The sequence below is a fragment of the Marmota monax genome, unplaced genomic scaffold (assembly GCF_021218885.2).
Source record: "Marmota monax isolate L192 unplaced genomic scaffold, Marmota_monax_Labrador192_F-V1.1 WCK01_AAM20220418_F8-fsc00274, whole genome shotgun sequence".
Taxonomy (NCBI): Eukaryota; Metazoa; Chordata; class Mammalia; order Rodentia; family Sciuridae; genus Marmota; species Marmota monax.
Window position 1 is genome coordinate 398,709 of NW_026694547.1, and position 25,103 is coordinate 423,811.

Here is a 25,103-nt window from a genome sequence, read left to right on the forward strand (position 1 = left end):
ATTGTGTTTTTATTTTATCACCATTACAGACTGTATTTTTCTGGGAGGTAAAATGATCAAAAAAGCAGTTGGTTTCCATTTTTTGTAAACAAAGCAATCAGAAAAAAGATATGCCTGGATAAAATGGAGCAAATGAGCATCTTCATGTTCATGCTGGTGACTACTACCTGATCAGATTTTATTTTTTTGCTATTATAACAACTGGACAGATGTCTGTTCAGAAAGGTTTTACACCCATCTCCTAATTAGTCCCCTATGACAAATTCTGCAGTTAAAATTTATTCTGACTATAATTCTTGACAGTTAATTGAAACATATTAGAAAGATAATAATGTAATTGAAATACATTAAAAAGATAATAATGGATTGGAACCTCAGAGCTGTTGTTATGTACTTGCAAATACCCATTGGAAAGGTCACTGTACTATAAAGAATAAGTCAGGGGTTGGGGTTATGGCTCAGTGGTGGAGTGCTCATCCTCCATGCATGAGGTACTGGGTTTGATCCTTGGCACCACATAAAAAAATAAAATAAAATAAAATAAAGATATTGTGTGTCCATCTAAAACTAAAAAAAAATAAACATTTTTTTTTAAAAAGAATAACTCAGAAGTGTTTTGTTTTCCACAGTAACCTTTTCATTCTAAGAAATCACTATCAAATATATAGATGAAATCAAAATAATAAATGGCATTTTTGATCAAGAAGTTAGCTTCCTTCTAGATTATGTTTTTCATCTTCTTTTATTATCCATAGTCAATTGCTCATCAATGCTGAGTGCTAATTTTCCTATGAGATTACTCATCTAATCCTTATTTATAAAGTCTGTAAGAATTCTTTCATTTATGAGACCATTGACTTTATCAATATTCAAAGACTTCACCTCAATTTTCCATTTGCCTTTTAGGGCATTATCACTTTGGAAGAGTCACTGTACTTTATTCAAGTTTTATCTTATAGTGGTATCTATTAAGATTTTCTCTCTATGATTCATTCCTCTGATGATATACTTAGGGCTTTTACATATATATTATTTAGCTTTTTGATTATAGATTATAGATTATATAAATAAATATATAAGGATATATATCCCCATATATTTATTTATATGTAATATACAATTTATATTTATATATTTATATATAATTTTATATGTATAAATATATATTTATATATAATTTTTAAAAATATGTGTGTGTGTATGTATGTGTGTATGTATGTGTGTGTGTGTGTGTGTGTGTGTGTGTATATATATATATATATATATATATATATACACATTAACTAATTGCTGCAGACTCAGTGTGGACAAGCCTGAAAGGTAAGTCCTCCAGAGAGACCCAGGCACAAGAAGGCCCCACCTTTTACCTCCAGGAGTTCTACCAGGTTCTCACAGTGAGTTTCAGAGAAAAGGAAAAAAATAAATAAATAAAAACTAACCAGGGAAAAAAATCCACCAAGGGAAAGAAAAGTTACCGTTCTGAAATATGCCAGACCATTCTATTCTTTTCAACAAGGTCTTCTCTCAAGAGAAATTATTTTACCAAAGTTTAAACTACTGAATTGTTTTTTATTGTTGTTTTGTTTTCCAATACCTAACCACCTGAAGAGAAGGGAAAAACTCAGTTTCAGCTTCTTCTGGCCATTCTGTCCCACCTAAGAGAAAAATAAACTGCAAAGCCCTGGTGAAATTCACAAACCAGGTGCACACACTCAGCAAAAGATTAAGCCTCATGACAGGATGTAGACACTTTCCCTTCTCCCATACTTTACCACCATATCACTAAAGGTCTGTTTACTACAGTTCCTTTTACATAGTACATTTTCTCTCCCTTTCAACAAAAAATTATGATGCATGCTAAAAAAGAAAAAATAAAACAAAAATCCAAAGAGGGTTAGGTCATCTAGTAAATTTCATATTACTTAAGGAAATTATACATCAACAAGATATAACAATCGTAAATATGTATGCCCCAAGCAATGGAACATCTACATACATCAAACAAATCCTTTTCAATTTCAAGAATCAAACAAACCACATCACAATAATACTGGGTGATGTTAACACACCTCTCTCATCACTGGATAGATCCTCCAAACAAAAACTAAATAACAAAACTATAGAACTAAATAATACAATCAATAATTTAGACTTTATATAGAGAGAGTTAAGTATTTCATCCATCAATGGTTGAATATACTTTCTTCTCAGCAGCAAATGGATCCTTCTCTAAAACAGACCATCTCTCAGGCCACAAAGCAAATACAAGAAAACAGAGATGATACCCTGCATTTTATCATATCATAATAGATGGAAATTAGAAATCAATGATAAAATAAAAAATAGAAGCTATTCTAACACCTGGAGACTGAATATTGAATGACCAATGGATAGCAAAAGAAGTAATGGATGAAATAAAAAATATACTTGGAGGTAAATGAGAATAGCAATACAACAGATCAAAACCTCCGGGACATAAAGGCAGTTCTAAGAGGAAAGTTCATTGCATTGAGCTCATTCACTAAAAGAACAGAAAATTGACAAATAAATAACCTAATACTACATCTCAACACCCTAGGAAAAAAAGAACAAATCAACATCAAAAGCAGTAGAAGTATAAAATGAATTAAAATCAGAGCTGAAATCAATGAAATTGAAACAAAAGAAACAATTTAAAAAACTGACAAAACAAAATGTTGGTTTTTTTAAAAAAATAAAATTGATAAACCCTTAGGCATGCTAACAAAAAAGAAAGAGAAAACTCAAATTACTAAAGTTCATGAAAAAAAAAATATCAACATGGACACTACTGAAATATAAAAGATAATCAGAAACTCTTTTGAAAATTTATACTCCAATAAAATAGAAAACCTTGAAGACTTGGAAAAATTTCTAGAGACATATGACCTACCTAAATTGAATGAGGAGGACACAATAAATTTAAACAGATCAATTGCAAGCAATAAAATTGAAGACACCATCAAAAGCCTACCAACCAAGAAAAGCCCAGGACCAGATGGATTCTCAGCCAAGTTCCACCAGACCTTCTAAGAAGAACTAACACCAATCCTCCTCCAATTATTCCATGAAATAGAAAAGGAAGGAACACTTCTAGACTTATTCTACGAGGCTAATATCACCCTGATATCAAAACTGGACAAAAACACATCAAGGAAAGAAAACTTCAGACCAATATCCCTGAAAAGATAGATGCAAAAATTCTTAATAAAATACTGGCAAATCACAGACAAAAACATATTAAAAAGTAGTGCACCATGATCAAGTGGGGCTCATCCCAGGAATGCAGGGTTGGTCCAACATATGGAAATCAATAAACATAATTCATCACATCAATAGATTTAAAGACAAGAATCACATAATTATCTCGATAGACGCAGAAAAAGCATTTAACAAAATAAGAGTATCAATTACTGCTCAAAAAAAACTAGAAAAACTAGGGACAGTAGGAAAATACCTTATCATTGTAAAAGCTATATGCTAAACCCAAGGTCAATATCATTCTAAATGGAGAAAAACTAAAAGCTTTTCCCTCTAAGAACTGGAACATGATAGGGATGCCCTCTTTCTCCACTTCTATTCAACATAGTCCTTGGAACTCTATCCAGAGCAATTAGACAAGAGGAGAAAATTAAAGGGATATGAATAAGAAAAGAAGAGCTCAAACTATCCCATCTGCTGACAATATGATTCTATATTTAAAAGACCCCAAAAAAACAACACCAGAAAGCTTCTGGCACTCATAAATGAATTAAGCAAAACTGCAAGATATAAAATAAACACCCATAAATCAATTGTGTTCATAACACTAATGATGAATTAGCTGAAAGAAAAATTAGGAAAACTATCCCATTCACAATAGCCTCAACAAATAAAATACTTGGGAATTAATCTAACAAAAGAGGTGAAAACCCTCTACAATGAAAACTATAGAACACTAAAGACAGAAATTGAAGAAGACCTTAGAAAATGTAAAGATCACCCATGTTCTTGGATAGGCAGAATTAATACTCTGAAAATGTCCACACTACCAAAAGTGCTATACAAATTTAATGCAATTCCTATTAAAATTGTATAGCACATTAAAATTCCAATGCCATTCTTCATAGAAATAGGAAAAAACAATCATGAAATTCATTTGGAAAAATAAAAAGACCCAGAATAGCCAAAACAATCCTAAGCCAGAAAAGTGAAGCAGGAGCCCTCACAATACCAGACCTTAACTTATATTACAGAGCTATAGAAACAAAAACAGCATGTTATTGACACCAAAACAGACATGAAGACCAATGGTACAGGACTCAGAGACAAACCCACACGAATACAGTTATCTCATACTAGACAAAGACACTATAATCACACATTGGAGAAAAGACAGCTTCTTCAATAAATGATGTTAGAAAACTGGAAATCCATATGTAATAAAATTAAATTAAACCCTATCTTTCACCCTGCACAAAACTCAACTCAAAGTGGATCAAGGACCAAGGAATTAGACCAGAAAACCTGCACCTACCAGAAGAAAAGGTAGCCCAAATTCTCCATCATATTGCCTTAGGAACCAACATCCTCAAGAAGACCCCTACAGCACAAGAAGTAAAATCAATAATCAATAAGTGGGATGATATCAAACTAAAATGCTCCTTCACAGCAAAGGAAATAATCAAGAACGTGAAGAGAGAGCCTACAGAGTGGGAGAAAATCTTTGCCACCTGCATCTCAGAGCAATAATCTCCATGATATACAAAGAACTCAAAAAATTTAACACCAAAAACAACAACAAAAAACAAATAATCCAATCAATAAGTGGGCAAAGGAACTGAACAGGCATTTCACAGAAGAAATAGGAATGGTCAACACATACATGAAAAAATGTTCAACATCTCTAGCAATTAGAAAAATACAAAGTAAAACTACACTGAGATTCCATCTCACTTCAGTCAGAATGGCAATTATTAAGAACATCAAGTGACAATAAATGTTGGTGAGGATATGGGTAAAAGGTACACTCATACATTGCTACTGGGACTGCAAATTGGCATAATCACTATGGGAAGCAGAAAAGTTGGAAAGGACCCACCATTTAACCTAGTTATCCCACTCCTCGGTGTATATACCAAAAGAACTTAAAATCAGTGTACTATAGTGAAACAGACACATCAATGTTTACAGAATCTCAATTCAAAATAGCTAAGCTATGGAACCAAACTAAGTGCTCTTCAACAGATAAATGGATAAAGAAACTGTGTGTGTGTGTGTGTGTGTATGTATATATATATATGTGTGTGTGTGTGTGTGTGTGTGTATATATATATATATACACACACACACACATACATACAATAGACTATTACTCAGCTATAAAGAAGAATGAAATTATGGCATTTGTCAGTAAATTAATGGAACTGGAGAATATCATGCTAAGTGAAATAAGCCAGTCCCCCCCAAAACAAAGGCTGAGTGTTCTCAGTCATATGTAGATGTTACACACAATAATGGGGGCAGGGAGAAGAATAGAAATTCATTGAATTAGATAAGGCAAAATGGAGGGAAGGGAGAGGGGTGGGAATAGGAAAGACAGTAGAATGAATCAGACATAATTTTCTTATGATCATATATGAATATATGACCTGTGTAATTTCACATCATGTTCAACAACAAGAATGGGATCCTAATTATAATAAGTTATATATTCCATGTATGTATGGTATTTCAAAACACACTCTACTGTCATGTAAATCTAAAATGAACAACTAAAACAATTAAAAAATAGAAGTAAAATACACACACACATATTAAATTAACCAAAAAAAATCCTTATTTCTACTGTATAAAGGGAACCTATAAAAATCATACACCATCTACTGTTTATCAATTGCCATCTTCTATTATCACAAAATACCAAAAATGTTTATGAAACTGATTAAAATAGAAGGCATCACATTATATAAATAAATGAGAAGTACAACAGTATACTACTCCATAAAATAGTTAATTTTATAGATAGATAAAGGGAAGATAAGTGGGAAAAATAAAATTATTGTGATTAAGATTTATTTATCATTGATAATCAGAATTATTTTTATCACATTTATCATTAATATTCAATCAATTATGGATAATATCTGCATTCTTGCCTGAATGTTTAATGCTAATTCTGATAATCAGAATTATTTTTATCACATTTATCATTAATATTCAATCAATTATGGATAATATCTGCATTCTTGCCTGAATGTTTAATGCTAAATAAACTGCTTCATTTAAAATAATGTTAGCCGGGCAAGGTGGCTTATGCCTGTGATCCCAGCAGCTTGTGAGGCTGAGGCAGGAGGATCTCGAGTTCAAAGCCAGTCTCAGCAACAGCTAGGCACCAAGCAACTCAGTGAGACCTGTGTCTAAATAAAATACAAAATAGGGCTGGGGATGTGGCTCAGTGGTTGAGTACTCCTTAGTTCAATCCCCAGTACCAAAAACAAAACAAAAACACATTAAACGTAACTTCCTCAGAAAGAAGAAAATTATATGGAAGAACAGTGCAGAAGGAACAGGTGAAGGTAAAAATTACAACTTGTTTTCTTATTCTTAATTGGCATAACAGCTAAAGTTTTGCAAGAAATAATAGTAGCAATAATGTATTCAGACTTAGGAATACTTTGTTCCTAAAAGTTACTCCCCACTACTTATGAAACAGTATTGTGATTTAAAAGTGGACTGAATTAGTTGTAAGGGAATATTCCAAATCTAGAGAAACCATAATTTTTTTAAAAAAGTGTAGAATGGATATGTTTAAAAAACATATCAAGAAAAAACAAAGTCAGACAAAATGTTCAATTAAAAATCACAAAAGAAAAATTGTCGAAGACAAACAAGAGCAAGTGCAGGGGCAATAAATAGATAATAGTACCAAACACAGTGGATATTAATCCAATTATGTTGTCTTAATATGCCAATGAAAAGACAGATTGTCAAAGCGGGATCATAAAACAAGACTCAACTATATGTTGTCTACAAGAAACTCACGGACATAGTCCATATACGCTATATATTAAAGTGGGAGCTATATTAATATTTTGGATAGGGAAGACTTCAGAGGAAGGCAATTATCAGGAATAAAGATGGGCATTACATTACAGGGAGGTCACTACTTCAGAAAGACACAATAATCCTTCATGTATATGCAGAGCACCAAAATAAGAAGCAGTAACTGATAAAACTTCAGTGAGAAAAAGACAAGTCCACCTCACAGTGAAGACTTTAAAATCTCTGTGAGGAACGGACCAATCCAGCAGGTAGACAATCAGTAGGGACACAGGTGACGTCAAAAGCATCATCAATGAACTTGACATCATTGACATAGACAGGCCAGGTCATCCAACAATGGCAGAATATACACTCTTAAACTCATCCGCAACGTCTATCAAGATAGACCACATTCGGGGCTATCAAACATACCTTAACAAAGTTAAAAGAATAAAAAGCATACAAAGTCTGCTTTCAACACAATGGAATTAAACTAGAAATCAGTCAGAAGGAAGACTGGAATGTTTTCAAATAGTTCTAAATAACAACCCCATTAAAAAGGGGGGTTTATTCTACCACTCCTGGTGCTGACAGTATGCTTGACACTCACCATGGCTCATGAAAAGCCCAAGGAAAGAGTCAAGACCAGGAGCACTGATCATCTTAATGGAAAGGTGTCAGGGAAGGATGGTTCTGTGATGATAAGGTTTAAAATTAAGAGGCAGGGGCTGGGGATGTAGCTCAGTGGTGGAGCACTTGCCTAGAGGTACAGGGTTCATTCCTCAGTACTGGAGCCCTGGGTTTGAGCCTTAGTACTGGGGGAGGAAGGGTGACTCATGAAAGTCTTGAGAATGACTGGGTTTGTTAGTAAGACATCATCACATTGCAATTGGACGGACAACCAACCTATGAAACAGATGCTTGTGTAGTTGAAAATGGAGGACGAAGATTCAGTTGATATGTTCCAGTGCTGACAGGAGGTGTCTATTGAAAAGGGAATCTGATACTTTCCTTCAGAAAGCTACTCTTACAAATGAAGAATACTATCTCAATTAGATAACTGCAATTTGTTCTACCACATCCTGTTTCATATGAATTTCTCTGTTTCATTCATTTTCTCCTCTATTATATAAATGTAGGTGTTGTATATGCATAGCCATATTTCATTATTTAAATTAAATGCCAACAGTGTTTTGATTAACAGCAAATGGAGATGGGATGAGGAAAAGTACTGGTCCTGTTTTTTTAAAAAAAAACAACAAAAAAACCCTACTTTCTCCATTAAAGTCATACTCAGTTCTTAAATTTATATTCCAGTAAATTCTGTTGCCCCAACTATTTTAACAAAACAACATAAAAATCCTTGCATATATTTTATATTTTCAGCGACAGAACATTGATGCTTTCCACTTATCATTACAAAACCAAGGACAACTTTGTAACTATTTTGCATTCCATTATTACAGGTAGGGCAATCTGTCATTAACTTCAGATAAATGATTGGAAAAAAATATATAGATGTTTTCCCTTCCCAATCAGAGGTCTTGTTTAAATAAATTTATTTTTAAAAAGGGTTTTAAAAATTAAGAATTAAAAATGGGGCAAAAGATCTTAATAAACACTTCATCAAAGAATATATGAAGATGGCAAGTAAGCACATGAAATTTCTTATATCATTAAGAAATTGCAAATTTAAAAAAAAAAAAAAAAGAACACTACCATGTACCTACTAGAAGGGCTGAAATCCCAAACACTGAAAATGCCAAATTTCAGAACAGACGTGGAGCAACAGGAATGCTCATTCATTGCTGGTAGGAATGCAAAGTAGTAGAGCCACTTTGGAAGACAGTTGGCAGTTTATTACAAATCTAACATATTATCACTGTGGGATTCAGCAGTGGTGCTCCTTGGTATTTACCCAATTGAACTGAAAACATGTCCACACAAAAACCTGTGCATGTGTGTCTACAGGATCTTTGTTCATAATTGCCAAAACTTGGCGGCTACAAAATTGCCCTTCCATAGATGAATGGATTAAAAAAACTGTGGCACATCCAGAAAATGGAGCATATTATTCCGTGTGACAAAGAAATGAGCTTTTAAACTGTGAAAAGATTTGGAGGAAACTTAAAATGCATATTACTAAGTGAGAGAAGCCAATCTGAAGATGGTACACAAGGCCTGATTCCAACTATATGACATTCTGGAAATGACAAAATTCTCTTTAGAGTCTATGTAATTTTTCTATGAAATTTGAAGTGCTCTGAAAACAAAATATATTAAAATTATACTGCTGACAAAATTTCACAAGTACAGATAAAGGCAAAACCACTGATTTATCTGATCCACATATTTGAAAGAGACCTTGATGCAAGCCTATTTTATCTTTCTGTTCTGCTCTGATTTGTTCTGTTTTTCAGAAGCTACTGCTATCTGTACATTACCTGTGCATTTGACATCTTCATTTTTCCCGTTATTTTTATTCCTCATTGGCTCTTTCTTTAAGATATAGAAGAAATTCCCAAGTTTTCCTCTATACCAGCGGTTCAACTTTCTGCAATGGCCAATCTCTTCTTGACTAAGAGCAATTTCATGCCTGCATTATTTTACTATATTTTAAAAAATAATTCCCAGCCTCATTCAGTTCCATTTCCATTTTCATCTAGTGGTGCCTAATATCCATCTTTTCTTGAGTTTTATTTGGAGCACCAAGATGTGCTGTCTGAAATTTATTATGACCATCAGTAAATATTTTTCCAAAGTGTTTGAATTCTTGGGTGCAGCTGACCCTCGATATCTATAGGTTCTACATCGACAGAATCAACCAACCATGGATCAAAAATATTGTAAAAAAAAATTACAGCTGTACTGAACATAGTTTTTTTTTTCCCTTCTCATCACCATCCCATAAACATACAGCATAACAACTATGTACACAGTCTTTGCATTAAATTAGGTTTTATAATCTGGACACTATTTAAAGTACCCAGAAGGAGGAATATAGGTCATATAATACTACAAGGTTTATATAAGGGATTTTAACATCCACAAATGTTGGTGTTAGCAGGATACTAGAACCAATCCGCCAAAGATGCTGAGGGATGACTACACTTTTATTACTTTTTCTAAGACAGAAGAATCATTTATTCAGAACTTTTTTTTTAAACACCTTAAAATAGTGAGCACCACTCTCCTGCCCCTTATTCCTACACAGAATGTTCTCAGAACCTAAATCCTGTCTGATGTAAATTTGGGGACTCTGCAGATTATGGAGCCAGGTGGGGAGAGGCTGATGTCTTAGAGGACACCTGCCATCAGGATTAGTAGCTCATGATATAGAGATTCTTCTCTTCCAGGAGAACCTCTCCCAGGAGATCTAAGGAAGCTACATGGTGGCAGAGTTTCCACTAATGTGGACTTTCCTGAAACACCACTGGGAGCTTCCTGATCCCAGGTGGTAGTGACACTGAGGAGGCTGGGCACAGCCAGATCATTTACCTAAAGGGGAGGACAGAGCACATTACAAATAAGATGATCCCCAGTCTGAAGGCTTCACTAAACCACCATCATCACCCTCACGATGGAGAAGCAAAGGTGACTACAGGTCCTTCTCCACTTCCTCCCATCTTAGTGAAAAATTACCAATGTCTTAACCCTCTCAAGATGCCCTGGTTCAGGGTACTTTTATAAGTAGTCATGGGAAGAAAAGAGAAAGTGGGCACCAGTAGAGAGGCCTGGGGTTTGTCTCTTCTTGAATATGGAAGCAAGACAGGGACTGGCTGGGTGGCTCAGAGAACCCAGGCAGGACCCTGCACCTGCCATCCACCTGAGGTCCCCGTAGGTGGCGTCTTCTAAAACCCCTCCTTCACCCCAAACTTGGCTTCCTGGTGGGCTAAGATTCTCTGGGCCCCAAAGATTTGGAGAGTCCTATCTGGGTCCTCTCTGTGAGATCTTCTCTGTAAACAAAGAGAAATCCTGGATTCCTACTCATCATTTTTACTCCACATGTTCTAATTTTTCTAGTTTGTACAAAGGAGGAGACCCCAAAGGTTTGTCTTACCTGATAACAAAATATACAACTATGAAAAGATCAGGGAAGTCCACTCAATGAACTCAGAAATAGAGGGAGATAGACCAAAGTGGACACTTAATACCGTTGGCAACCAACGAAGCAGAAATGAGTCAGAAGAGAAGTTCAGCAAAACCCACAGTGAGTTGCTCTCAAGGTGATCTATCTGCTCTATGTCACAGACTCGCCCAGGTAACTATGAGAAATAGTGGCGCTGCCTTACTCCAGACTGCATCTGCGTGAAGTCATGAAAACAGATTTATGTACCATTGTCCTAGGAACAGACACGGAGATTAATTAACAGGACACAGAGTTCACTAATGAATTTGAGGACCTGGAGAGTAGAGAATTTCACTTCTGGGAAAGGTGCTTGTTAAATAAATACCCCTGGCATAACTGACTATCCAACTGAAAGAAAAATGGAAAACAAACAAAAAACACCTTTATTTTAAGCTATGCATAAAAATAAATTCCTGGAGTCTTAAAATGTATAAAATGCATTAAAAAGTTAAAATGACAGTATGGATGTGGTTTATTCTTCAGGTAGAAGACACATAAAGGGAGAGGCAGACACTTTTCCCAAAAGAAATAAACTTATGTGATTGTTTTTAATGGCAGATGCCAAAATAAACAAAGTCAAAAGGCAAATGGCACATGGGGAAATAAAAATATGCAGCACACACACACACACACAAAAAGTTTAATGACCCTAGTATACAGATAATTAAAAAAAAAAGTTATTAGCCCAACTGCTAATAAATTTAGGCAATTTCCCAAACTGAGAATGCCAATAAATATATGTAAACTGTTCAATAAACACATAAGATACACCCATCATTTGCATATGTCATGGTTCCTACCTGGACCATTATGTATCTTCTACCTAAAAGGTAAACCATGTTCATAACTTCCATTTTAATTTTCAATGCATATTTTAATAACATAGAGATAGCTCCCCACACACATACACACACCACCAGACTGGCCAAAATTGTACATTACTGGTTTCAATGAGGGGAAGTGTGTAATTTTTAAAAACTGATGGTAAAAATGTGAATTATAATTTCCTTTTCAGAGAAGTAGAATGTCAATCTCCACTAAAATTGAAAAAAAAAATGTGCACAGACTTTGATGAAAAAATACTATTTAGTGGAATATATGTACTCTATAGAAAAAAATTTACCAGGATACAATGATATACATAGGGTTGTTTATCATATCATTTTGATGAAGGATAAAAACAAAACAAAACAGGGCTGTGGTTGTGGCTCAGTGGTAGAATGCTCGCCTAGCATGTGTGAGGCACTGGGTTCTATTCTCAGCACCACATAAAAATAAACAAACATATTGTGTCCATCTACAACTAAATATACATACATACATATATATATATATATATTTTTTTTTTTAAAGAGTCCATGCTTGCATCATTATGTCAAAATAAACCCCAATATTAAAAAAACCAGAACTACACCAGTTTGAATTTCCCTCAATATGAAAATACTGAAATAAGTAGTCATGGTGCATGTGTGTATATGTATGTGTGTGTATGCATGTGTATCCATGTACACATGTGTATCTATGTATGTGTTTGTATTCCTTTGCATGGAATATGATGCACTTTATCAAAAAGGTTACATTAGGTAGATAGGCACTATCTTGGCGAGATGTCCTAAATACAGTGTTAATTTAGAAAACGAAATGGTAGGTTAATACAATATAAATAGCATGACTATTTTATTAAAAATAGCAAAAATAGCAAACCAGAATAATATTATATATTTGTAAGTGGTGGTATGATTGTCCAAAAAGGTGTGGAGGGCTATATAAACAGGTTCTTAATACTGGTTTCCTTTATTCTTATAAATTTTATGGTCACTCAGCATATAATAGAATATATTATCACAGGAAGTTTTAAAAAATATTGGTGGGAAGAGATATTAGTCACCTTCTTTGGAAATGGGTTGATGGGCAGGAAGGGAGAGGATTATTGGTGTTTTCATAACATATTTTTGTATTATTTCATTGCTCATAGTAAATATATATTACTTGATAATCTCTGAAGAGGAATATTTTTGGCACAATAGGAAATGTAAGAAGCTACAAAAAAGATATCAAGGTATCTCATTTTTTTTTAATATTTATTTTTTAGTTTTAGGTGGACACAATATCTTTATTTTATTTTTATGTGATGCTGAGAATCAAACCCAGTGCCTTGTGCATGCTAGGCGAGCGAACTACCACTTGAGCCACATCCCCAGCCCCAAGGTAACTCATTTTTATTCTGGTGTATTTGGACATTCTCATTCAGCCTCTCCACTTGTATATTCCATGTATAGGAAAAAAAAATATATATATATATATATACATATATATATATATATACACACACATATATATATATATATATATATATATTTTAATGTTCTTAACTGGAGAATATCTATTTATGGTAAACAGTTAAAGAATACAGAGTAAAAGGGAAATCAAAAAGGGAGAAGAATTATACTTCAGGAATAGCACACCAGCTAGATATGTGCCATTTACCCAGGAGTTCACATAACAAATCTGCTTTACTCACAATGCATCTTAGATCTGATGTGCTGGCCTCACTTTGCTTAGTTCCACAGAACGCTAGGCTGGGAGATGATGAATTCTTTAAAAATCTTTCAATGTTTCTAATGCCAAAGAGAAAGTCTATCCGATTCTGAATGTCGTCTGAATGCAAAGTCAAAGCCACCTGCACAGAGTGGCTAGAAAAGAATAAGCCAAATGGAAGCTAAGAAGACTAGATAGAGTCGTAAAGAACAGGGGTGCTTGCATGCAAAGTGATTACTTTCTTTAAAACTGTGTGTGACGAAGATAACAGGAGCCCAGAATAGTTATAGAAACATGATATTTTTGGATCTAAATACAGTTTGGGTTTCCTTGGAAACCCGAACTGACACATATGCATGTAACCAGATGTACACACACACACACACACACACACAAGAGAACCATGAATGGTGTACTGCTAATTCAGTCCTCCAAGATGTGTGTGGGAAAAGGAGATGGGAATCGTGATTTGGCACAATGTAGGGCTTCACTCCACGAGCACAGTCACAATTCTTAGCGTGACCCATTGTCCCCTGAAAGTGGGAAGTTTTTCTCTGTGACTATCTCCATGGCTAGCATTTTGACTCCAGAGGTCCTCATCTCCCAGGACGTACAGGATGGGTAATATGGTGACTTAGGAAATATTACAGAACAGGAACAATTGTGTGTCATGGTGAGGCAAGGCTCCTCGGTAGTCTAAATTCTCAATTGTCCTGTGTGGCTTCTAATTTATTTTTTTGAGACTCAGATGTCTTACAAAATTTCCCCACAGAAACAAAGGTCATTTTCTCTTTGCCTACCAAGTAGGGTCACCGATGAGAATCTAGTGCTGCCCCTCTGTCTAGGTCACCATCAGAGTCCCGATTCTGGGTTCTTCCTAGACTCCTGGGAGATGCTAGCTGGCAGGCAAGTTTGGGGACATTTAGTCCAATTAAAGATTCACTAATAAGTTTTAAGAGAACTCCAGTGAACAGAAAAGGAAATCCCTGAGGGTTCCCCAGTCTGCCCCAGGTCAGAGGAGTAAGGAGGGCAGGTACCCTGCAAATCTCCACTCTGTTGGCAGCCTCCTCCATCTCTTCCCTGAGGGCATCAGCTTTGGCACCCGCAGGCTGTAAGCTGCTGGACAGACCTGAAGACTTGGAAGTCTGCTGCCACCTGATGGAAAAGAGGAGAAAAAGAGGAGAGAAGTGAGACAGGCAGAGCCCTCTGGATATTGTGGGAATGCTGAGCACTCTCACCAGAAAGGAATGAAAAGGTACCAAGTCCTCCATCATGAGAAAGGGGGCTCACATTTCCACATCCCAACTGTTGCCCAAAGCCAAGGAGCGACTGCCCTCCACAAAGGACAAGCATCCCCCGCCGTCTGACACTGTTTTCCTATTGGATCCCAAACATTAAGGCCAAATGACAATCGCTTTGGCTGTCTTTTGAAAATCAATGTTATTTTTACTGACATATCAGAATTTCATACATTTATGGGACACTGTGATATGCTGAGCCATTAAGCTCAGCATACAATGTGGAATGATCAAATCAAGTTAATAAACATCCATCACCTCACTGACTTTTGATCTGAGATGTTTGAAACTTAATCAGCTGAACACAGTAACGTATACCTAGACAGATATATATATATAACCCTAACCCTAACCCTATATAATATAATGTAATATATATTTCAAAACAACTCACTGCCTTAAAGCACAGTCTCTGCTATTCATTTACATTCCCCGTGAGAACCTGAGTTTGGATATTCACCTACTTTGGTTGAAGCCAATAATGGATACTAAGTGAGAAGATATGCCAATAAGATGAAAAACATATCTAAAAGCAAAAATCCCCAACAGGAAACACAAAACAACTACACACTCACAATTAGATACCTCGTGTTATGGTTTGGAACTGGAATGTCCCCAAAAGCTCATGAATTGAAAGCATAGTCCCCAACACAGCAAGGTTCAAAGGTGGGGCTGTTAGGCAGTGATTGGATCCTGGGGCTCTGACCTGTCAGTGAATTTATCCATGGACAACTGAATGGGGGGGGCACCTAATTGGAGGAAGCAGGTCACTGGGGGTGCCCTCCCACACCCCACTTCCCTGCTACCATGAGCTCAACAGCTTTTCTGTGTCTGCCCTGCTGCCAGCCGACTGTGGGTTGAACCCATGAAACTGTGAGTCAAAATAAATCTCCTCTCCTCTAAGTTTTTCTTGTCAGGTATTTTGGTCACAGTGACAATTTATATTTACTTAAAAATGTATCTTTGTGGGGAGAATACTGGCCTTCCTAGGAAGTCACTCAGAAAATGTTAGGAGGACGCGCAAATAGTTCTGTTTCCTAGGTCATCATCAGGGAATTACCAGATGCAGACCCTGAAAGAAGGTTCTAGTGACAGTAGAAGGGAGTAGGTAACGCGGGGCTCAGCAGCGAGGGCCTCTCTGGACAGTCTGTGAACTCAGGCCAGCAAGTAGGCCAAAGGAGCCAAGTAGGCCACTATCTTGAAAACTTGACCAGGGCCTCTTTCCTTTTCTACTTGTAATAGAGCTATTTCTAGGCTTGAAGAAGAACAATAGCGTGATCAGGATGACAAATGGCAGCCAAGCCTGGCCAATGCAGGAGGGTGGGGGAGGGGAGGTGTTGCCTGGGCTGCTGCCCAGTCTCTGGTCCAGGCTGGGAGGGCCCAGGTAGAATCGTGGGTCATGGGCTGCCAGGTGTTTCAAATAATGAGAGCATTTGGAAATTTTCATGTGAACTCCCCTTAGGAAATGTGACAAGAGATAAAAATGATGTCTTTTAAACCCCATGCAGGCCAACGCTGTAGACCAAACAACACACATCTCTGTGTGCACCATCTCTGGTTCTCAGACCATCAGTCTGCAGCCTCCAACGCAGGGACAAAACGTGGAACAGCCCCCTCATCTTGAGAGTCAAAGAGTCTAATCACTAGGGGTTTTCTCTGCCTGATTTTTTTTCTTTTCCCTTTTGTTATCAACAGGGACAACATAAGAGCGCAGAGCTCTATGATAGAAGGGACACTAAAAAAAGGCAAAGCAAAGGTGTCTTTGTTAATAGCAAAATAAAGGATTCTCTGTCACTTAAAGAATGTAACCATGGGAAAATCACTTTTAAAAAAAGTCTTTGGGAATCTCAAGCTGGCCTGAAGCTCCAGGGATAGACACATGTCCTAGGAAAGATTCCTGATTCCAAGATAAGCATTAAGGGCAAATGAGAGAGGAGGTATTCTATTGGAAGTGATTTTAAAATTTAAGCTGAAATAACTGGGCAGAAAAGCATCTGTGAGAATTCCCGAGTGACACTTTCTTATAAAGGTCTGCCCTACACAGATGGCGTGGCTCATTAACGCCTCTCTACCTTAGCCACTTTAAAGTATTGTGGGGTTTCCTGGTAAATAAGAGATGGTATAACTGTAATTTTTATTTAAGTCAATAAAAATGTGAATACTCCATGGAGATTATGGAATCGAGTTACAACCACCTTCTGACTCCCACTATGTAAAGAAAAAGCAACCAATTGGCGTGTATGTATGTGTGTGTATGTGTTTCTGCATACACACACACACACACACATATTACATATAACACATATAAAGTAACTATAAATGATAAGTTCATTTTTATGGCTTTGCAAATTTGGATTTTTTTTTTTTTTAAAAACCATCTGAATTATATTTTATATATGTAGATTAAAATAAAGATATTTCCCATTATCTTTTATTCCCTATCCCTCCCCCACCCCACTAAATTTTGTCCTTTAGTCAATACCCTGGTACTTCAAAAGCATGCCCCTCTTACTCTCTCTCTAGGGAATTTTATTGGCAATATATATTAATATACATTATAACATAGTTATGATAGTAACAAAATATCAAGGGGAACTTGGAAAAAAAATCGTACAGATAGTAAACTGTTGGGAAAAGCAACATGAACATTTCAAGGTTCATGTTCATTTCAACATGTTCATTTCAACATTTCAAGGTTCGGCAGTCTCCTCAGCCCATCCTTTCCATAAAGAGACTCAAGAGTTGGGTTTTTCTTTCAGAGAAGAAACAGGGAGACTGAACATGGCCCAAGAAGAGTCCAAGCTCCGAAGCTTGAAGAGCGGAAAGATAATTCTTCCTACTAAACTTGTGGGTACACTGCCAACATTCTTTGGGGACCGAGGGCACCGCTTCCCAGTGCATGGCAGTGCTATCACACTCCTGTTAAAAACAGATTTATTTTGAAAATTAATCAACTACTTTTGAAAGATTTATAGGCACCGATGGCAAAAACCCTTCAGGTGGGTGGAGGTCTGGGAAATCACACTCATTAAGGGAACTCTTGTTGCTCTGCTGGTTTTACCTGTTTTATTTCTGGCCTTGGGAAACTGCCCTGTGCCTTTTACTGTTCCAGATGCAGAAGTCCAGGGAACCAAGTAGTGCTAGTTCGGGCTTCCTTTCGTAAAGTATTTGGGAAGTGATGTGACTTCCTTTGCCTCATTTGATACTCAAAACAACCTTCTCAGGTCTGCCCACGAATGCTACAGGTGAGGAAATGGATATTCTGGGAGATTAAGTGACTTTATCAATGTCACAGATCTAGAAAGTAGCTGCTCGGGATCTCAGGACCTGACCTTCAGAGTCCTGTGGCTGGACTTTGTCCCATATCCTCTCACCCAAGCACATTCTGTTTTTGTTTCTTCATTTTGAGAAAATTAAAGATGTGGGCATCATGAAGATTAACCTACAAAGACCTAAGGTAGAAGTAAACACTTCCTTCCAGGTGAATACGCAGGAACTTTCACTAGTTCACTTGTGCGTGCTAGTGGTACCTGGCCCCGCCCCTGTCCCTATAAGACCAAAGGGCAAACAGAACAACTCCACAGATGACAGCCAGTCAGTGCCATCTCAGGGCCTCTGGCACTCCCTGGCTACAGGGATTTTCAGTGGACTCTGAGAAGCAGGTTAGAAAAGTCCTATAAGATGTGAAGTTCTCTCAGAAGGGCCTCAGGTTTACAGAATGACTACAGAGGGATATCTACCTATGCCACCAAGTTCAGAAGGGCAGTAATCCCCAGAACTAGGAACGCTTCCCCTACTAGAGTGATGATCTATCAACTGTCCTACCTTTTGGGTCCCCTCTTATTCCCTCCACCCCAGCCATGCTAGTCTTCTTTCTGCACCTTCAATATGCCATATTTACCCCTACCTCAGGATGCACTTGGGTGTTCCCTCTGCTATAGACAATCTGCACCAGATCTCTGCATGGCTGCCTCTTCCTCACCATTAAAGTTTTAGACTGACTGATGTGTTCTCAAAAAAAAAAAAAAAGCCTCATTTTACCCCACCTCATGTTGATACTTCTGTCTGCACCATTTCCCTTAGAATTATCTTGTACATTACGGCTTATAACTGCCTGAGATTGCCCTGTTTGTTCACGTGCCTGATATCTATTTCCAAAACCCAACTGCAGCCTCCGCAAGAGCAGGGACCCAGTGTGTCTACTTCTCCAATGCCTGGTTTGCACCAGAAGTTTAAAAAAAAAAAAAACTAGTGAAGGACGTAGCATGCTCACCCACACTAACCAGCCACCACCCGAAACGTGGTCACTACTCCCAGACACACAGAAAAGAAAAGCCAAAAAATTATACCTGGTTCGTGAGGAATCCATGTCCAGCACCAACTTTGCTAAATGTTTCCTCTGCTTCTGAATATTTGGGATTTCCACCTGCGGTTGCAGAAGATGAGACACATGAGCTGAAGCCCATGAAAAATTCTTTTAGAATTATTCTTTATGACTATTCTTTAAGAACTATTGTCAGGCACACAGCAAGTTGTCTAGTAGTGTCTTGATCCTCATTTTCAGATGGAAGGCCTTCTTGCCTCCTCTGCTTAATTGTGCATAATTGTGAACAAGCAGAAACTGTCAGTATTTTAGGTGTACAACCTGATGTTTTGATATGCACACATCGAGAAATGATTACTATCATCAAGCTAATGAACATATCCATCACCCTGCATAGTTATCGTGTTCTTCCTCTGCAACATTGTGTGTGTGCATGCACACCATAAGAACACTTAAGATCTACCTTCTTAGCAAATTTCAGATACATAATACAGTGTTATTACTTATAGTCACATTATACTGTTCATTACAACTACCTAAATTTACTCATCTTGCATAAATGAAATTTTGTGCCTATTGCAGTTTGGATCTTAAATGTTCCCCAAAAGTCCACATGCAAAAGGCCTGTAGCAATTTGGGGGGACAGGATCTAGTTGGAAGAAGTTAGGTCACTGCAGGCATGCCTTCAAAGGGAGTATTGGGAATGCTGGCCCCTTCCTATCTCTGATTTTGCTTCCCAGCTTCTCCCAAGTGAAAAGCTTTGCTCTACTATGCACTCCAGCCATAATGTGCTGCCTCTTCACAGACCCCAAAACAAGAGCCAACTGACCATGAAATAAAAGCTCTAAAAAATTAAAAAATAAAAAATAAGCCAAAATAAACCTTTCTTCTTTTTAAATTAATATTCTCAAGTATCTTGTCATAATCATGGAAACCTGACTACCGCAGTCTCCTCTGGCCAATATTAGATGATATTCCTAATTCTTCATCCTGAATTATACACTGTTGTCTCTTCTCTGGACACCTGCCGGGCCCCCCTTTCAACTCAGACCATCTCAGAAGTTCTGGGCTCCCCTGCTCTCCTAGGCCTGACCACACTGCAGCCAGAAAACAGAGGCTTGACTACATCTTGATACTTCCACCAGGGCAAAAACAGGACAGAAATGAAGAGAGCCGAGCTGAGTCACAGCTGACAGTCAGACCTAACTCAAAATAAACAGTGGGAATGGAAAGAGCACCGGCCTCAGGAGAAGGGAGCTGAAAAGTCTCGTCTGACACTCCTACCTAACTCCAAAAACAAACAGTGGGAATCGAAGGAGCACTGGCCTCAGGAGATCTGAGACGCCAAGAGGAATAGCAAGAGCAGAGACATTTTATATTTGCATGAATAAAGTAGGCATATTTGTATATTTATAGAAATAAAGTAAGATTTTTTTTTCCAAAGTAAATAAATGAATAAACATTGCCATCCTGGTTTTCCTCTGTGATGAGTACTTCCAACTTGGTTGTATGTGGATGCTCTTTTTATATTTTTCTTTCTAAAAATGACTTCCCTGAACATTCCAGTGCAGGATTTTGGTTCCAGGCCCAGCGAAAGTAGGGCAGGATGTGAGAATTAAAAAAGAAAATTGGCCGTAAATTGAACTAAAATCATCTCAGGCTATTTTCTTTTTCATATATATATATATATATATATATATATATATATATGAGGAAAATGTGAGGAAAACCCAACGTTCCCTGAAGTGTTCCATTCACTCTACGGAGCAGGGATGAGGTGGGGTGCTGACAGCACCAACTTCCTGCACCAAGGGGGAGATGGAGTGCCTGCGGACGGGCTGAGTCTGCACCTAGGCCCAGAGCAAGGCATGTCCTCCTACAAGTCATGCAGGAGAATCGGCTTTGTTTCCGGGTCATCCTTGTTCCTGGGGTTGCTTCGGGCTTTGGCCAGAAAACTCTGTCCTATCCTGCCTTATGAGGAGCACAGGGTCTCTCATGAATGTTCAAACTAGGGGATGCCTGGCCACAGGATGGAACCCAGAACCCTAGAGCTGGTCTATGTCAACCTATGTCAAAGTATTACAGCTAAGACTTTCCTCTCCGATTACCTCTAGGTCCTTAAGTAATCATCTATACCTCTGTCTGAGAAAGAATACCAGAGGATGTGGAGGTCCTGGGGGTGATCCAGAGAGGAAGCCAGACACGGTTGAGGGCAATGCTGCCCAGCACTGTGGCCTCCAGTCACAGGGAGCTCTGTGACACTCAATCTAAATTAACAAAAATTTTAAAGTTAAAAACTGAGTTGCACTGTGTTGCACTAACCATGTTTAAAATACTCAAGAGCCACGTAAAGCTGGGGATACCCAACTGTGCACAGGTAGCGCAGTGCTTAGGTTTCATATGGCTGATTAAAGATTACTGGGAGGAGCCCAGGGTCCTAGGCAAATCAAACTCCCCAACTATCTCTGGTCTTTCTTGGTAAAATCGCACTTGGTAGAAGTCAGCAAAACTGCCACACAGACATGAAGCTAGCTTGATAGCTAAATAGTTTACTGGAGTGTACTTTAAAGTCTAAAGAGAAAAGATCACGTAAACATCACCCACAAGAGGCCTCGCAGGTCCCAGACTCCCTCTGAGGACAGCCGGCCATTGGGTCACTAGAGGTGAAGGGGGCGGGGGGTGGCAGACAGGACTAGGAGCAGGAAAGGAAGTGAAGCAGCCATGTTTACATCTTTACCCATCAGAATGGCAACATGAAATGCATATGAGGGGGAGCCATGGTGAAGTGTGGCAAGGGCTGCCGTATCTGGGAACCCTGACCATAGGGCCAGGTGGTGATGATTCCTTATGAAAGACAGAAGGTCGTGGAATCAGGAACGGGATGGAAATAGCAATCAGGCTGCAGGAGGGGTGAGCTCAGCAGCTCCCCCAGGGCCCTCCCAGGGTCACACGGCCTTGGCCTAATTCCTGCTTCTCACCTCAGCCAGCAGAAACAGGGGCTCAATCACATCTCTCTCCACTTGCAATTCAAAATGTATCAGCTCCTGAGCCAGCTTGTCCTCTGTCTCTCCACAGAGTTTCAGCATCTTCCTGTAACAAAGGGGGGAAAACAAGACTGAACATCCTTGAAGACAACAATGTTGCCCGAGTTATGCTCCCGTCACCTCCCTGCGGGGGTCAAATTTGCCCAAGTCAATGTCAATAAGCCAGTTGATTCCCACAGCAGCCAGTGATTCCCTGATCCAACTGTCTCCACTTCTGAAATTATCAGTTCCTCCAAACAGTGCTGAGGACTCCCTTTGTGCCTGGAACAAAAGGGGACATTTTGGGAAAACATAACAGAAATGTGGATAAAATAGATTCCTGTACATCTAATCCACAGACCTAAAAAGAACCAGATGTTTTTAATCCGTCCCCTGGGAATCCTGGAGAAACTAGTTAAGATTGACCCAACTGACCCACTAACACACCAACATCTTCAAACACATACCAAAACTCCCTTGCTCCTAAGCCATGAAGATTTAATTAGTACAAGATGGGCAGTTAATTATCCCATGGAAAAGTAAGGGGGGAAAAAATTTTCAAAAAAAAAAAAAAAATTTTTTTTTTGGCACTGTGATTGAACCCAGGGGCCTTAATCACTGAGACATCCCTAGCTTTTTTGTTTGTTTTTTTAATTTTTTTATGTTGGCATATTTATTTATTTATTTATTTTTAGAGACAGGGTCTCGCTGAGTTGCTTAGGGCCTGGCAAGTTTTAAGTGGCTTTGAACTCATGATCCTCCTGCCTTAGCCTCAGCCACTAGGATTACAGGCGAGTGCCATCGTGCCTGGCTAGAAATTCTTTAGACACTTGCATGTAAGTTGGTGAATGTAGATGAGATTCTAACACCTTTTCTGATGCAAATGTCAACTCCCAGATTATGGTTTTATCTTTGTAACTTTTTAATGGTGTCTTTTATCTGATTTTCTGGTCCTTACCCCTATATGTCTAATATTACTTATTGATTTTTTTAAGTACCAGGGATTGAACCAGAGGTGCTTAACCACTAAGTCACATCCCTAACCCTTTTAATTTTTTATTTTGAGACAGGGTCTTGCATAGGGCCTGGCTAAATTGCTGAGGCTAGCTTTGACCTTCTGATCCTCCTGCCCCAGACTCCAGAGCCACTGGGAATGATAGGCTTGCACCGCCAAACCCAGCTTACTTCTTAATTTTTTAAAATCTTAAGCTAAAGCCCTGTCCTAAAGCTACTGACCATCAACTATGAAAAATAAGACTTTATCTTTGATTACATTTACCCTCCCTCCATTAATATTTATATCAGTACATATTCAGTATTTATATTTTGACTATATTACAGGGTATGATTCCTAATCAAAAAACCTGCAGTTTTCAGAGTTTTGGACTTTAGAGCATTTTGGATTTAGAGTTTTCAGATTAGAGATGTTTTAACTGGACTATGCAAATATTCCAAATTCCTGATAAAATCCCAAGTCAGAAAAACTTGTTCCCAAGCATTTCACATAGGGCTACTCAGCCTGTTTGGGGTGGTTGAGCTGAGTACCATACTATGATTACTGGTCCTTCCTGCCCATTTATCTGCTCTCCCTGGAGTGAATAATTCCTTGTTTCAGTTTGCTTGTTTCATTTTCTGTGTACATGTTAAGCCTGACATCCCTGACACTTTCCTAATTTGTCTCTTAAGATAGTGAACCACCTCTGACGTGACGGAATTCTGTCTTCTTGAATTCCTGTCTCCTGGACTGTACGGCCTGACCAAGTTCTCTTGGCTTCTCTCCCTATCCCTAGGGTATAGTTATCATCCTGACATCTTCCTTCAGCATTTCCTAGGGTTCTCTGTCCCTGTGTCCTGTGCTGGATGTTCCGTCATCTTATGTCTACGTCTTTCTTGGTTACATCTTCATGATGCCTTCGTTCCCTGAGAACAAAGAGTATGCAGGAAGCCAAGTCTTCAGATCCCATGTATCACAATATTGTCCTCTGCCCTCACACAGATTGATACTAGGGCAGGATATTGCATTTGAGGCTGAGCAGTGTTTCCTTCAGAATTCTGAGGGCTCTTCTTAATAATCTTCTAGATTCATTGTGAATCGAGAAGTATTCACAATTCTTTTTTTTCCTAGCGGGAATAAAATCTTCTGTCACCTGTATTCATAACTGTGAGTCTCGGCGTAGGTTTAATTTTTTCCCATTATATTGGGTGTTCAATGGGCCTTTTCAATATAGAAATACAGGAACTTCAAGTCTGGAAAATGCTTTGGAATTATTTTTGTAATAATAACTTTTTGTTTGTTTGTTTTGTGGGATTGGGGATTGAACCCAGGACCTTGTGCATGTGAGGCAAGCACTCTACCAACTGAGCTATATCCCCAGCCCCTATAATAATAACTTTTAATATCATTTCATTCTTGACTTTTCTAAGAACTCCTGTTATTCAGGCAAAGTCTTCCTGAATTGGTCCTCTAATTTTCCAACGTTTTCTATTTGCTGTGTCTTTGTTTTCTTGCTTGATTTTCTGGGTAAATTTCCTCCAATTTATCGTCAAACCTTCTACTGAGAGTTTCACATCTGCTCTCATCTTTTTCCTCATTTCTATGAGCTTGTTTTTGATCTCTGCATGTTTCTTCCCTATAAACTTCTTGTACTAATATCCTGTTTTTAATCCATGGATATATACCATCTTCTTTTACCCCTTGAAATCGTAAGTGATAATAGCCTTGAAATCTTCTCCTCCCCCACACAATCTCT

General features: G+C 38.0%; 1 protein-coding gene across 5 annotated transcripts in view; it reads right to left on the reverse strand.

Annotated features, from left to right (window-relative positions):
• The window catches only part of Arhgap44 (Rho GTPase activating protein 44), a 211,469-nt gene that overhangs the window by 42,517 nt on the left and 143,849 nt on the right, over positions 1–25,103 (reverse strand). For all 5 annotated transcript variants that reach the window (XM_046420729.2, XM_058571591.1, XM_046420732.2 and 2 more), the window contains exons 5-7: positions 22,309–22,420; positions 19,356–19,432; positions 14,746–14,863 (exon numbers count right to left, since the gene is read on the reverse strand). In XM_046420729.2, coding sequence (XP_046276685.1) covers positions 14,746–14,863; positions 19,356–19,432; positions 22,309–22,420 — 307 coding nt within the window. The remainder of the gene's footprint in view (positions 1–14,745; positions 14,864–19,355; positions 19,433–22,308; positions 22,421–25,103) is intronic.